This window comes from Primulina tabacum, chromosome 5, assembly GCF_025594145.1.
Source record: "Primulina tabacum isolate GXHZ01 chromosome 5, ASM2559414v2, whole genome shotgun sequence".
In the NCBI taxonomy this organism is placed as follows: domain Eukaryota; kingdom Viridiplantae; phylum Streptophyta; class Magnoliopsida; order Lamiales; family Gesneriaceae; genus Primulina; species Primulina tabacum.
The window spans coordinates 19142351-19157874 of NC_134554.1; the positions used below are offsets into that span (position 1 = coordinate 19142351).

At 33.2% G+C, this 15524-nt stretch overlaps 1 protein-coding gene across 1 annotated transcript; it reads left to right on the forward strand.

Annotated features, from left to right (window-relative positions):
• The first annotated feature begins 12248 nt into the window (after window positions 1-12248).
• Window positions 12249-14679, forward strand: LOC142547225 (uncharacterized). Its single transcript, XM_075655397.1, has 5 exons — window positions 12249-12432; window positions 12522-12591; window positions 12679-12990; window positions 13973-14313; window positions 14395-14679. The coding sequence occupies exons 1-5, from the start codon at window positions 12355-12357 to the stop codon at window positions 14611-14613; spliced, it is 1020 nt and encodes a 339-aa protein (XP_075511512.1). The 5' UTR covers window positions 12249-12354; the 3' UTR covers window positions 14614-14679.
• The last annotated feature ends 845 nt before the right edge of the window (window positions 14680-15524 follow it).

A 15524-nucleotide genomic window follows, 5' to 3' on the forward strand; every position in this document is an offset into this window, starting at 1 on the left:
AAAAGAAGGTGCAGGGCATGCTTTTGTGAAGAAATGTTCAAAAAAAACCAACCAACGGAGCGAGGGACAAACACCGGAGGGACAAGACAAAGCTCCTATGGAAATCTCCTTGCAAAAATGATCAAAGGTTGCTGCTTTTCTCGTGTGGGGTACGGCCGAGAGGAGTGGGGATGGAGGCTAGGGTTTTGGTGAATTTTTTTATAGTAAAATGAATGATTGTTTAGGCCCAGATTTTAAAAATAGTGAGGTATAGTGTGCTTGGACCAAAAATCTACTAACACAAGCCCATTAGACCCAATAACACGCACGTAAAATATTTCATTTTGGTATATTTTAAAAATATTACCCGAACCCTTAAAAAGTCCTCCATTTCGTTAAAAATCGATTACCGGTTTAAAATATGACTCGGCGTGTAAAAATACCACAAATACTTTTTTTCGAGTATTACATAATAAATACACCATATATTGAATATTTAATAAATTTATTATTTAATAAAAACATTTTCCTTAAAATTTCTCTGATCTTCATTCCTTGTTCGAGCATCAAATACTGCCAAAAGCCCTATATTATGCAATTCTAGTAAACCATGCTATATAATCATAAAATCATATCATAACCATGCATTAAATGCATTTAAAATATTTAATTAAGCATTTTTAATAATACCCTAGATTTGCATTCAGTTAGGTTACGTCGCTTGAATTTTCTAGACTTTATAATTCCTCCCCCCTCGACTAGAATTTCATCCTCGAAATTTAAAACTTACCGAAAAGCTCTAGGTATCGACTAATCATCCCAGTCTCAGTCTCCCAAGTAGCCTCCTCCTCGGAATGATTGAGTCACTTGACCATTTTAATCACTTTATTCAGGATTCTCCTTTCCTGTATGTCCAAAATCTGAGTAGGTCTTTCCTCGAAAGTCAGGTTCGGTGTCAGCTGCAGAGGTTCATAATTCGGCACATGAGAAAGAATAGACATATACTTTCGCAGCATCGAGATGTGGAACACATTATGAATCCCAACTCTCTCGAGAATCTCAAATGGTCCTATAAATCAAGGACTGAGTTTGTCCTTCTTGCCAAATCTCATCACACCCTTCATAGGTGTCACTTTCACAAATACATGGTCTCCTACTGCAATTTCTAGATTTTTATGCCACCTCACTTCACTGACTAAAAAAAATGCTAAGTTTTTTTTGAGTGAAAGATGCCAGAAGAGCTTCGATACTTTGAAGCAAGCTCTCATCACAACGCCAGTTTTAGCCATGCCATCAGGACAAGGCAATTTTGTGTTGTACACTGATGCATCTAAGCTCGGGTGAGGCACAGTTTTGATGCAGCATGGTCGGGTTATAGCTTATGCCTCCAGATAGTTGAAGGTGTATGAAAAGAATTACCCGACTCATGATCTCGAGTTAGCTGCCGTTTTCTTTGCGTTGAAGATATGGAGACATTATTTGTACGATGAGAAATGTCAGATATTCACTGATCACAAGAGTTTCAAGTATTTATTCACACAGAAGGAGCTGAATATGAAACAAAGACGGTGGTTGGAATTGGTAAAAGACTACGCTTGTGAAATTAGCTACCATATAGGGAAATCTAATGTTGTGGCAGATGCTTTGAGCAGAAAAGTTGCAGTTGTAGCACAGATGTCAGTACAGAGATCTCTTCAGTCAGAGATTCAAAGGTTTGGCCTGGAAGTTTATCATAAGAGCAGAGCTCCTAAGCTGTATAATCTTACAGTCCAATCTTCTTTGCTAGATTGAATCCGTAGAGGTCAGCCTTCGGATGAGCAGTTACATAATGGAGACTGAAGGATGATGCCAAGGACACTGTACTCTACACAGTGTCTGATGGTATTGTGAAGTACAGAGGGAGGATGTGGGTGCCCTTTGTTGATTCGATCAGAGAGGATATTCTGACAGAGGCACATGCATCTCCGTATTCCGTTCATCCATGAGGTACCAAGATGTACAAGGATTTGCAGATTTTGTATTGGTGGCCAGGTATGAAGCGAGACATCCGTCGATTTGTATCTGAATGTCTCAGTTGTCAGCAAGTGATAACGGAGCATCAGAGGCCAGCAGGAATGCTAAAGCCGCTCCCTATCCCCGAGTGGAAATGAGAGAATATCACCATGGATTTCGTTGTCGGGTTGCCAGGGTCATTTAGAGGATCCAATGCCATTTGGGTTATAGTGGATCGACTTACTAAGCCAGCACACTTTTTGCCAGTGAAGACGATTTTCTCTATGACTCAGTATGCAGAGCTCTATATCAGAGAGATAGTCCGATTGCACGAGATCCCAGTTTCTATCGTGTCCGAAAGGGACCCGAGGTTCACATCGTCCTTTTGAAAGAGTTTACGTGCAGCCATGGGGACGAAGTTACTATTCAGTACGGCATTCCACCCTCAGACGGATGGCCAGTCTGAGCGAGTGATTCATTGAAATAAGATTTGATGCGAGCCTGTGTGATCGATTTCCATGGGAATTGGGAATCGAAGTTACCTCTAGTAGAATTTACCTACAACAACAGTTTTCAATCATCTATAGGTATGGCTCCCTAAGAAGTATTGTATGGAAGGAAGTGCAGATCACCGATTCATTGGGATGAAGTCGGTGAGAGATCAGAACTTGGCCCAGAGATTGTTCAGCAAACTGCAGATGTGGTGGTCAAGATCCGAGACAGGATGAAGACCGCCCAGAGTCGCCAAAAGAGTTATGCTGACAAGAGAAGAAGGGATCTCGAAGTTGCCGTGGGTGATCATATATTCGTGAAGATAGAACCTATGAAGGGTGTTATGAGATTTGGGAAGAGATGCAAGCTTAGTCCGATATTTATTGGACCGTTCAAAATTCTTGACAGAGTTGGGATGCTAGCTATCGGGTAGGACTACCGCCAAATCTGACCGGAGTACACAATGTGTTCCACGTTTCAATGCTGAGGAAGTATATAGCAAATCCTTCGCATGTCTTGAGTTTTGAGCTGTTGCAATTGGCTGTTGATCTGTCGTATGAAGAAAGATCTGTCCAAATCCTAGACAAACATGAGCGGAGACTTCGAAACAAAGTGACCAAGTTGGTCAAAGTTCGGTGGCTGAATCAATCAGTGGAGGAGGCCACTTGGGAGGCCGAGGCAAATATGAGGAATCACTACCCGAAATTTTTTGGTAAAATTTAATTTCGAGAACGAAATTTATTTAAGTGGGGGAGGAATTGCAGAGCCCAAAAATCAATACACGTAAAATCCATGCATTTATTTAAATTGTAAAATTATTTATTTAAGTTTAAAATGATTTTAGCGATACATGATTTATGAATTTGCATTATTTTAAATTATTTATGTTTATATGATACACGTTAAATTGTTTTCTTGACTTTCATGTTTCAAGAAATTATTCGATGCGAGATCAGGGAAATGAGACCGATGACGATTTTTGGGAAATTTTTAAAATTTTGTATTTTATTTCAAGTCATGAAAGTGTCATTTTAAATGATTTATTAAGTTTTTAAGCATTTTAAAGCCTAATTTAATTTATTAGGTGATTTTAAGATTTTAAACTCTTAAAGATTTGTCACTTGTGTATTTTATTTTAATTAGGGAATTTTAGTAAAATTAATGTTGGTTTAGCATTTTGATTAACTTGTTAATTGGGTTAATATTTTAATTAGCATGATAATTAGCTAATTAAGCAATAATTCCCCCTAATTTAAAAGAAACACACGCACACTCACACACTCGGCCATTGCACACTCACACTTGTTTCATTTCATTTTTTTAGTGTAAGGCTAGGGTTCTTGTTGCTCTTTCCAGCAGCCACCCTCCTCTTTGATTATTTCAGCAAGCACACGTCCATTTCTTCAAGAACATTGCGCCTCAATTCGTCCCGGATCGGCCATCGCATCTCTCTGCTTCGATAATCGTCGTTTTGTGATTATAATCATCAAAGGCATGTATAATCTTTCGCTTTCACATCGATCTTGTCATATTATATGTTTTGATGTTGTTTATGCGTAAAACTTCATGTATGTTGTGTATAGTTTGAGCGATTATATTTTTAAAATGATTCATGAAAGTTTTTAGATCTAAAAAACCGGATGTTTCTGTCATTTCATGTACTGTACAATTTTGGTTGATGTTCTGGAAAAGTTTTCAACATATAAAACATAGTAATTTTTGATATCTTCGATTTGACAGTAAATCCGTAATTTTTGGACAAGAAACGAGTGATTTATGATTTTTCTCTTGTGACGGCTCAAACTGCGATTTTATGAAAATGTGTTCTTGACGTATTCTCGAGAATTGTTTGTTGCAGGCTTTGTTGGGAACCGCTGGGTGATCGGTGATGTATTTAGGTATTTTGGTTATGATGTTTGGACGATAATTGGTGATCTCTTTCGTGTCATTAGGCACTTGGTTGCAGTAGAAGTCTTAGGAAGCAATTTGTGTCAAAATTCGTGTTTATGAGATTGTGTTGCGTTGTGTATTGTACGTCATTGTTTTGGGACGTTCGTGTGAGTTTGAATCATTGCCATAGCGTCCTAGGATGAGTCTCGTTGCATCGGTTCGAGTCGATAGAGCGTGGCTTAGAGTTTGCATCAAGTTTGTTCTTTTGGAGTCGAGTTTGCACAGAGCTAGCGCCGCAGCGCCCGGCATTCGCATGCCTAAGTGATGCGGCGCTGCCTGGTGGTGCCGCAGTGCTAGGGCTATGCCCCTTCGGCGCTAGAGCGCAGCAGCGCAACAAGGCCCTGCACCTAGGCGCTTGTCCTTGATTTTTAAACCACTATTTTAGGCTCATGTCTTCTATGGTTTGGGAAATGTTCACACATCATTTTAGGGTTTGTTTCGGGGGTCGATGTCATGGTTCAGTATGATTAAACGAGGTCAACTCCGAGTGCTCTAGAACATCATAAGCCATTTAACTACTTCGGGGTTGAGTGCGAGTCGTACGTCTAAGTTATGAAAATTAAGTACTTGATAATGTGTTAGTATGTGCAGCAGTAGCCCAAGCGAGATCCGACGAATCCTTCAACGCCATGTAAGTATGTTCGACGTGCAAAAGAAAATATTTTATGTTTTTGAGGTATTCTAAATGTTTTGTCACCAAATATGAACGGGTTTGGAAGCCGGTGAACGTGGTCGGTGACTTCTCCACCCCGGTAAAGCATGACCGAGTTTAGATCAGGATTGGAAAGCGGTAAAGTATTACCAGGGACCCATCCACCCGGTAAATAATGACTGGGGATCTCATGTATGTGGTAGTGGACATCCCTGCCAGCCCAGTACTGTGGTTTAGTCTGATCAGGCGCATTTATGTATGGGTCACTTGCTTTGAAACATATCTCTACGCAAAATGATTATATTTATGTTTGTTCAAGTATGTATGATGCAAGTATGTTTATGAAAAGTTTTAAGTTATGACGGCACGTCTATGTTTATGTAAGTACGTTCAAGTTTAAGTATGTACGCTCTACTTTGAAATGCATGTGGTTTTATTACGTATTATTTGTTACTTTCGATTTATGCATGTTGAGTCTTTAGACTCACTAGACTTGATCGATGCAAGTGAGGACGAGTATGAGGAGACGAGGGGTGGGGACCAATGAGCCGGCTCGGACTGTGCGGAAGCTAAACCTGAGGACCGCCTATATTTTAAGAATTTATGCACGTTTCAAATACTTTGATTTTCATTAGATTGTTTATGATGTTTTTTTAACGAGTACTTTTGTAGACTTTTTTTGTAACTGTTTTTATTTCAAATATTTTTAGACGAGCAGATTATTTTTATCGCAACTTGAAAGTTTATTATTCATTTAAGAATTTTTTTATTTTTCAGCAAATTTTAAATAGTTTAAAAATACGGTACGTTACACCATCTGCATACTGTCTCAAATTTGTTCAACAGTGCATTAAAATCAATAGCAATAAGTAAATACAATAAAATAAAGATGCACAAATTTTAGAATAGTAACTCATACGTCACCCTTTCTTCTATATAGGAAGGTATCACTAAAAGAATTTGATTTATACAGCTCTTGTACAAACTCATTTCAACTTAAGACTTATCTCTTGCCTAATTGAAACTCCAGAACACTCGATTGTAGGTCGAAGCCTCACAATCCCCAAAATGTTTAACGTATCTTATGTCAAGACTACAAACACATTTTTTATATCTTTGTGTGAAGACTCACTCATCTAAACTTTGAAGCTCAACTCTCATGTATATGTGTGAGGATTTAATCCTTTACAGTACATGTATATCTCAAATGTATCTTCAAACTTGAGATTTCTCTCATTCTAGCTAATTTCTTCATGTAGACTACCTATGCTTTGAATCCTCTTTCAAAGCTTGTATTTGATCTTAAAGTTGTTGTATTTATAGTTTCCAACAACGATATGAATGTTTGAAACTAGAATATGACAATTGAAAAAGTTTTTATATTGTTTCTGATATTGAAACGATCATATTCGCGTTGCAGGCTATTTGCTGAATTTGACCACAGCTGAATATTGCGGTGCTGAATTCAGTCTGGTGATTTTGACCTCTACTGGCTTCATCCGCTATTGGTTGTCTACCGGTTGCTGTAGCTACTGGTTACACAAACTACTGGTTTTCAGTAGTAATCTCTACCAGTCTGGGTTCTACTCCATTTCTGGGTCTACTGCTTTTTAGCACTCACAATTTCAGCACTCATGATTTCAGTAGTCATGTTTCTTGCTTATAACTCTTGATTCGTTGTTTTCTAAGCAAAGTAATGAACATGAAAGTTGTACATGAGCATTAGGGTCAAAACACTCAACTGCACCAGGGATTCTGCTCTACTGAATTTGATTGCAGAACCGGTAATTTCAATGCAAATTTTCGTCATCTTAGATTCTGATTCAGACCTCGACTTATGAATATGATTTATATCATTTTGAGTTGGATGTTTCACTATTTTGGCGGCTGGTGATTTGAATAAACGATATATGATATCATTAAAATACTACCGCTCGCTGAAAACTAAGTTGTGTTGATTTTGGATTTCAACATCCAAAACTTCCAATTTGAACAAAAGAATACACATTTAAGTAAATATGTTAGAAATATAATAACAAGTTTTGTCATCATCAAAATCAAGATTGTTAATATTTAAAACCAAACATGTATCATATTTTCAATTATAATTTTCAAAATTAAAATTATAATCTCTATAAAAATATTCAAATAAATATTATTATCTAAATAAATCTCTATAAATATCTTTCATCATCTCCAAGAAAATATATGATATTTTTCAATTTTTTTCATATATTAATAATTGTTGTACTTTATGTTGCAGTGGATTATGCAGTGGAATCCAAAGTACATGAGATAAATGCAAATCAGTGAAGACAGCCAAGTGATTCCACAGGTGGTAAATCAGTACATGTTTAGCACACACAACAAAGCAGAATCTGAAAACAAATATAGGCATAAAACAAAATTTGTTCCAAAAATTGTTGCAACAGATTTTGGAACAGATATCTAAGTACGACAGAAACCATAAACTTAATAAAATTTACTCAACAATACAAAATAACATGTAAACCAAACTAAGACATGTAACAAGTTATATTTTCTTTAAAACATATTTGTCTCTTCCACGGTGTTTGAGGATAAACAAACAGACGATTTTTATGTTGGATACAATAATTATCTCTGGTGGGTAGGCCAACCGAAACATGGTGCTTGAGCTACTGTACGACTTAAAAGATTTGAGTTGCACCGTTACCACCAACTTTAACTTTAGGTAGAACAACAAACGCTCAGTCATACAATTGGTATCAGAGTCAATGTTAGGCGTTCGATTTCCATTGATTGCAAGAAATGCAATTTTTGGGAGGAAGATTCTTGGGTGAAATAATTATATCTGCTGGGCAGAGCAATCGAAACGTGGAGTTTGAGCTGTCATATGATTTAAAAAATTTGAGTCGTACTGTTATCACTAGTTATAACTTTTGATAAAGTGTGAAACGCTTGATTTTACAGTTTTTCAAGATACAATGGTTGAACCAATTGTATATCAAGCACTCATATACCACTCTGACGAACTAAACTTGTACCTGAACTCATCACATCTGAAAGAAGAGGCTGAGAAGCAGAAGAGAAAATCTGAGAGGTAAGATTGTTGTGATTGGAATGAGGAGAGTGAGACTATCTTATATTGGCAAAGTATGATCACTCCAAGGGTCTTAAATTGGTAACATAAAATGACACACATATAAAAAGGCACCGTTAATCTACACTAATTTTCAGACACGTGAAGAATCCTTATAGAACATCAGAACTCGTATGAAAAGTCCTCCTCCTAGACAAATTCGAAATTTTGTGACTCAAGCTATTATGAAAATTGTTGCAACATATTTTAGGCCAGTTGTCTAAACATTTCAAAATAAATTTTTTGAAAAATGTGGTTACTGAAGGTGACAAATTTTGGCGTGCATCGATCCACATTCGACGTTCTTAGGTTGCACTTGCACACGAGTCAAATAGTTTTAATTCAAATCGGCCCTTTGATTTACATTCTTTACCACATTGTTTGAAATGTCTCAAGCCCACAACAATCAATACAAATTGATTGGGCCATATCACAATTTTCACTCATCCATACAATCAAAGCCCAAATTCCAACAATAATTTAGTTTTGCATTTAAATAAACATTGTGGTCAATTTTTTTAGTGTTTTTTTAAAATATATACAATATATATATATATATATATATATCAATAAATTTAATTTGTCATATGATTTGTATTACTATGATATATTTAATTTTTATTACGAACTATAAAAATAAATTTTATATACAAATGTCATTTCTAAAAAAAGAAAGATATATCATGAATATCGACATATGTGTAGTGTAATAAATTATCACTTCAATTATTGTTTACATTGATTATATCAATTCATTTAATTCAATTTTGAATTTAATTAATTTTTATATTAATTTAATGTAATTTATGTATTATATGTTTTTTTATTTTTTTTACTCAAATTGAAACTACACTCTATTGAAAACGAAACTATATTAAAAATTTTACGTTGATTATATCAATCAATTTAATTAAAAACTGTATAAATATATTTAAAATACAAATGATTGCAATGTTAAGTATTACTCATGATGTAAATCATTCAAAAATATATTTTTGTTATTTTAAGTAATTTCTTGCTCAAATTACTTACTAATAAATAAATAAAATATTTAATTAATTTATTTAATTTTTCCTAAAAATAAAATTGGTTTAGTGTTAAAAGTTATCACTACAACAAGGTTTTCCAATGAACATTAAATTACCATTTAATAATCATAAATTATTTATCTCAAATGCATATTATTTCGAAATTACCTTAATTTGAAAGAATTAATGCATTATAGTTTTCTTCCAAAACCATATGTATATTGTATATCTTGATTGTCTTCTTAAAAATTCAAATAAGAGAGCACAAAAAATTAAAAGAGATATATTCAAAAGAGTTTCAAATGGATATTAAATTACTCTCAATAAACATGTATATTATCCTCAATAATCAGAAATGTTTAACACCCAATGCATGCAATTCGAGATTTCCATAATTTGAAAGAGTTAATGTATGATATAATTCTGTCAAAAGCATCTAATGTATAATTTTTTTCCCTTGGGATGTCTTATTTGAATTTAAAATTATAAATAATACAATATTGCATATTATATTAGAAACCAATTTTATTTTATTTATCTTACTAAATTTATCTACTCCAAAATTGAATTGTGAAATGACTCATCTTTTCAGCACCATATATGAATTGAATCATTCCAAGATGTAATGTTCGTTTAAATTTAGATTTGTTCGTTGTTATTAACTACCTACATATGGAAACAACGAGAACAACGAGACATTAAGTTTGAAATATGTCTTTCACGATCGAGAAATAAAAAATATTATTCTTCCATTTGTATAAAATTTTAATTATTACGTATTACTAATGTGATAATTTTCTTCTATATCAAAAATTCACGGATACATGATAGTATAAAATGTCCCGTAATGGAAATGATTAAACCAATTCTAAAGAAAGTACGCATTTTATTAGAAGACACCTTATAAAATTTATTGACATTGTTTTGGTATACACATAGTAAATGTTAATAAAATAACTTTTCTAATTTATACATAATTTACTTATGATTACATGTTTCATTTTTCTTTCGAATAATATGTTGTTGTGTATATTATTAAGTGATTTTGTAGACAAAATTACGAGTAGGTCTCTTGTGAGACGGTCTCACGATTCTTTATCTGTGAGACGGGTCAATCCTACTGATATTCACAATAAAAGTAATACTCTTAGCATAAAAATTAATATTTTTTCATGGATGACCCAAATAAGAGATCTGTCTCACAAAATACGACCCGTGAGACCGTCTCACACAAGTTTTTGCCTAAAATCACAACTAATTTGGATAAAGATATTGAGGAAACAATTATTGTTATCATTCAAATGTGTCAAACACGTGTCATGTCATAAAATTTTTTGTGAATGTGGATTTAGACGAAATTACTGAATTTTTAAAAAAATATTTCTCATTAATTTTATTGAATGTGATTTAAAAATATTTTCATATCACATGTTAAAAAATAATAATATATAGCTTCTCGAAAATTAAAGAATTAAATATGTATTAAGGTGGTGGTCGACATCAATATACTAAACACGATAAACATCATTTTATTGTCTTAGGCTAACATAATCTAAAATTTTGATATATGATAGTGATTATTAGCCAAAAAAATTAATCGACATCCGTTGTATTTAAGAAAGTTTTTTAAAATTAGCAAAAAAATAGTTTTATTTTTATTTTTTATAAATATATTATTTTTTTCAATATAAATATCTATTCATTTTTCACTAATTTTTAATAATATCATATCGTACATCATACGGATTAAATACTAGTGAAAGAAAAATTGAAGATCCAGCCCCACACTTTTATATTTTATATAATATAATTATAATAAATATAATTAAATTTAAATTATTGCATAAAATTTATCTAATAGATAACTTGACATGAAATATATTTATTGGAATATTCTTATTTTAAATAATATTAATAAATTTATAATTTCAAATCCAAATTACGATACATTTAATTTTAACTTAAAAATTCTAATTAGATTCATGATACAATTGAAAATTTGACAATTCAAAATTTGACGGCAATTTTTATAATTTTAAATTAAATAACACAAATATATATTATTTTAATTAGTGTATAAATATATTTAGTAGATGTTATTTTGGAGTACAACTCTTTTTGATAAACATAAGACAGATATATTATGTTTTTTTCCCCTATTTTGCCCTTGTCTAGTAATTTAGTTTACAAAAAAATCTCTACTTATTTTTTTTAGAGTTATTTTGAAGGACAAAAACTTGTATGAGACGGTCCACAGTTCGTATTTTGTGAGACGAATCTTTTATGTGGGTTATCCATGAAAAAATATTACTTTTTATGCATATTTTTTATTGTGAATATCGGTAGGGTTGACCAAGTCTCACAGATAAAGATTCGTGAGACCGTCTCACAAGAGACTTACTCTTTTTTGAAATATATACAAATCATCGACAAAATTGACAATTCATAGTACAAAACATAGTGCATAGTCCATACTTATATATATATATATATATATAGTAAATAGGTAGATTAAACAAAATTAACACCGCCTTTTTGTGAATTGATAAATATATATTTTTATAAAAAACTTAGATCCTAAATGGGAGTCAGATCAAACATAGTGTGAAAAATAAATATGAATTCAAGACTTCTTTTCAAAGGTAATTCTTAATTCCAAAATTCTGAAATTAAGTTTTCTGACCTGTCTTTTATTTTTAATTTTTAAAATTTACATTATTTCAAGGATATCCCGAAATTCCAAGTTTTTTTTAAAAATAACAATTTTACATTATTTCATATATATTATTGTATGTTAGATTACAAAAGATTTATAAATAATTTAAGATAGTTTTAAAATATGATCTGCCATTCAAAGTCGTGTCTTCAAACTAATTTTCACAAAATTTGTTATATCTTCATAAATTAATTTTTAAAATTAATTTAATCAAAATAAAAACTAATACCCTTATAATTAATCTGAAATCAGAATCTTTAAGCTTAAAAAGAAGTCTCGAGACCTAATTCTAGAATAGAGACCATGGGAAACGACGTCATTTTGCTAAACATAGAAAAGCGGATTAAGGGTTTAAGGATAACACAGACAGGACGGTGTAATACAGTAAACGTAAAACCCTACTGAAATCTTTCTCTCACGTGAAATGGAGTTGCAATCTGCCTGTGTTTTCCTTCAAAATTATCCTCCACGCACACGTGTTCTGCTTCCTCGTCTTCAATCTGTATGCTCTCTCCTTAAAATTTTCAATCTTGTCTCCTGTTTAGCAATGTCTGAAATTGTGAATTATTCTGTGGAAAATCTGTTTATCAGGTCAAAAGAGAGTTTAGAGACCACACTTCCGTTAAAAAATGGATGCCCGGATCCAAAATTGAGCTAAAATGTACGTTTTCTCGCTTTATCTTCCTATTTTGGTTTATCACTGGGAGTTCTCAGTTATTTCCTTTTTTTTTTACCCGATCTTTCGCAGCTCTTTCGGCATCTTTAAGGAGTGGAGTGGTTGTGTGTGTTGCAGAAAATGGTTCATCGAGGAATTCAGGTTTTCGAGTGAGTGAAATTAAAGGTTCGGAACCATTTCGTGGAAAACCGGGCTCTGTTTCTTTTGGTGGATTGAGTCACCAATCGGCTGAGGAAAGCAAATTGGTGTCAATGCCTTTTGACGAGAATACTGGTTCCTTTCTGTGGATTTTGGCACCCGTAGCTTTAATTTCCTCCTTGATTGTTCCACTGTTCTTTATCATTGGCACTATCGAGGATCTCTTTAAAAATGAGGTTCTTGCAGGTATTCTGGAGCTTTCTTCATGAGTTCTAATGTTTTGAGATTGAATTTGGTGTTTTGACCTCTGTTTCTCAAATTTTCATCCCAGTCTCTGCTGGCCGTTTTTGTCGATTAAATAACTGGTTTTGAAAGTTATATGCTATGATTTCATTCTGCATATTGATTTGCATATGTTGTTCGCATATAGATCTTAACCTCAGTTCTTGATCTTGAAAGCACTAGAAACTCAATAGCTACTCTAAATCTTTATTTTTTTGTTGATTAGAATCTCTCTAATTTTTTATGCCTTGCTTGAATTTGATAAATTTATGCAACTACTGGCTTAGCCTTCCAGTATACGTGTAAACTTGGTGTCATGAGTGTAATTTTGTTTTTGTTTTTTAAATAATAGCACATTTGAACAAATATTTCGGACCTTATCTAGGACTGAGAAATCTGTCTTTTTACCAAAAGTATTGTTAGTGGCAGCAGTACGACTTAAATACTTTAGATCTTACAACAATTTAAATATCATGTTTCAATTGCGCTTCCACTAGGCTTGCTCTTTTACCAAACGCTACTGTTGACATCAACCCTAATCCCACGTGTTGATTGCTCTCATAAGAGAGACAATAATTGATCCCTAACATCTTATACTTCATAAGACGCTAAACTGAAGAATGATAAATAGAAGCAGGAAGTTTTAAGAGTAGAGAAAAAATTATAGTTGCTATAGTTGAAGTTCGTTCTTTGATGTTGAGGTCTGTACTTCCTCTATGCTCATGCATCTGGAGTTTTTTTTAATTGAATTATATAACATAAAAACGGGCTATAGCATGGTGATGCTTCCATGATTTGCAAAAGGGTTACCTGCTTCCATTAGTTTTTCTATTTCAAATTTCAACCTTTCTTCATATCTTGTGTTGGTTCTTATTCACATTTTTTTCAGATAATTTTCTTCATTGTCTACCGGACAAGCATTTAGTTTTTCTTGATCTTGATGCAGAAATTGTTTCTTCATTTTCTACTGAAATCATTTTTTATGCCGGACTCGCCATATTTCTTCTTGTTACTGAGCACGTTCAAAGGCCATATCTGCAGTTTACCTCAAAGAGATGGGGTCTAATCACTGGCCTACGAGGATATTTGTCCTCTGCATTTTTTACCATGGGATTTAAAGTTTTTGTTCCGCTCCTTGCCGTTTTTGTCACCTGGCCAATCCTTGGTTTACCTGCATTGATTTCTGTTGCTCCTTTCTTATTTGGCTGTTTGGCTCAATTTGCATTTGAGAGACGTCTTGACCGGGGTGGATCTTCTTGTTGGCCTGTTTTGCCAATTATCTTCGAGGTTAGAAATCATTAAATTAACTTTTACCCCCTGTTAAAAGGGGTAACATATTTTTTTATAAGATTGGCACTTTCCCCGCAGATATATAGGATATATCAGTTGGCCAGGGCTGCGGGATTTATTGAGAAGTTAATGTTTGCAATGAGTAGTGCAGCTGTAACCCCTGCAGCAGCAGATCGGATGGGGGCATTTGTTTCTTTGGCACTGACATTCCGTATCCTAGGTGTTGCATGCCTATGGTCGTTACTAACATTTCTTGTGAGGCTCTTTCCATCCAGACCAGTCGCGGAGAATTATTAATGTAAATAGAGGATTCCAGTACAATTGCTTGCCTTATATTAAAGCATTAATGATTGTTTTTCGTTTGCTTGGTGTTAAAAGTGTTTTCTTTACAAGTTTCTTGAAATCCTGGTCCATTTTCTGACACAACTGGCGCATTGAGAATTAGTGGGAAAAGAAAGAATAGTGATGTTCACTCTTAACTTGTTCTATCACGTACAACCATGATACGGTGACTTCGTTGAGAAATCGATTTTTTTGTGTCCAAAATATAGCAAAATTTTTTAAATTTTTATTTTGACGTTTAGATAACGTCTTTGGACACTCGTATGGTGTAAATAAATAAAAAATTTATATGGTATTTATGAATATACTTTTAGTGAATTAATCACTTGACACCAACTATTCGGAGATTGACGGATATAGTTCTCGCAGTATTCCCTATGAACGATTTTCTTTAAATCTTCTTTCTCCAATCAAGTCCATGATCGGAATATTTTTTCTTCCTCTAAATTGCACTAGAAAAATTTAGAGTAATTTTTATCTTTTGAGATTAAAAAAAAAATTGATGATTCAAACCCTATAATTGTTGAAGGTAGCCGAAAATTTTGGAGAGAATGAGAGGGGAATTTTCGAAAATTGCATGTAATGGATGATAGGGTTTGTGACCTCCTTACTAAATATAGATTCATTAACTTAGTTTACTTAATTATAGGTTTAGGGTTCCTTAATTAAACATTAATGAGCTTGTTAATTAATTTAATCTAGTTCAACTAGTTTAATTAATTAATATATTAAAATATATTAAAAACTTTAATTATCTAGCATGTTGGACTTGTCTCCTACAAGTCCATTACGCATACTTCCAATTATATTTAATTTAATCTTTTATAAACTCAACTTTTGAGTTTAATATTTTAAACTCTCAATTT

Coding starts and splice junctions, on each gene's coding strand:
- LOC142547225 (XM_075655397.1), top strand. CDS start 12,355: ATGGAGTTGCAATCTGCCTGTGTTTTCCTTCAAAATTATCCTCCACGC. Junction 12,592..12,678: donor ATCCAAAATTGAGCTAAAAT/GTACGTTTTCTC, acceptor GATCTTTCGCAG/CTCTTTCGGCATCTTTAAGG. Junction 12,991..13,972: donor TAAAAATGAGGTTCTTGCAG/GTATTCTGGAGC, acceptor ATCTTGATGCAG/AAATTGTTTCTTCATTTTCT.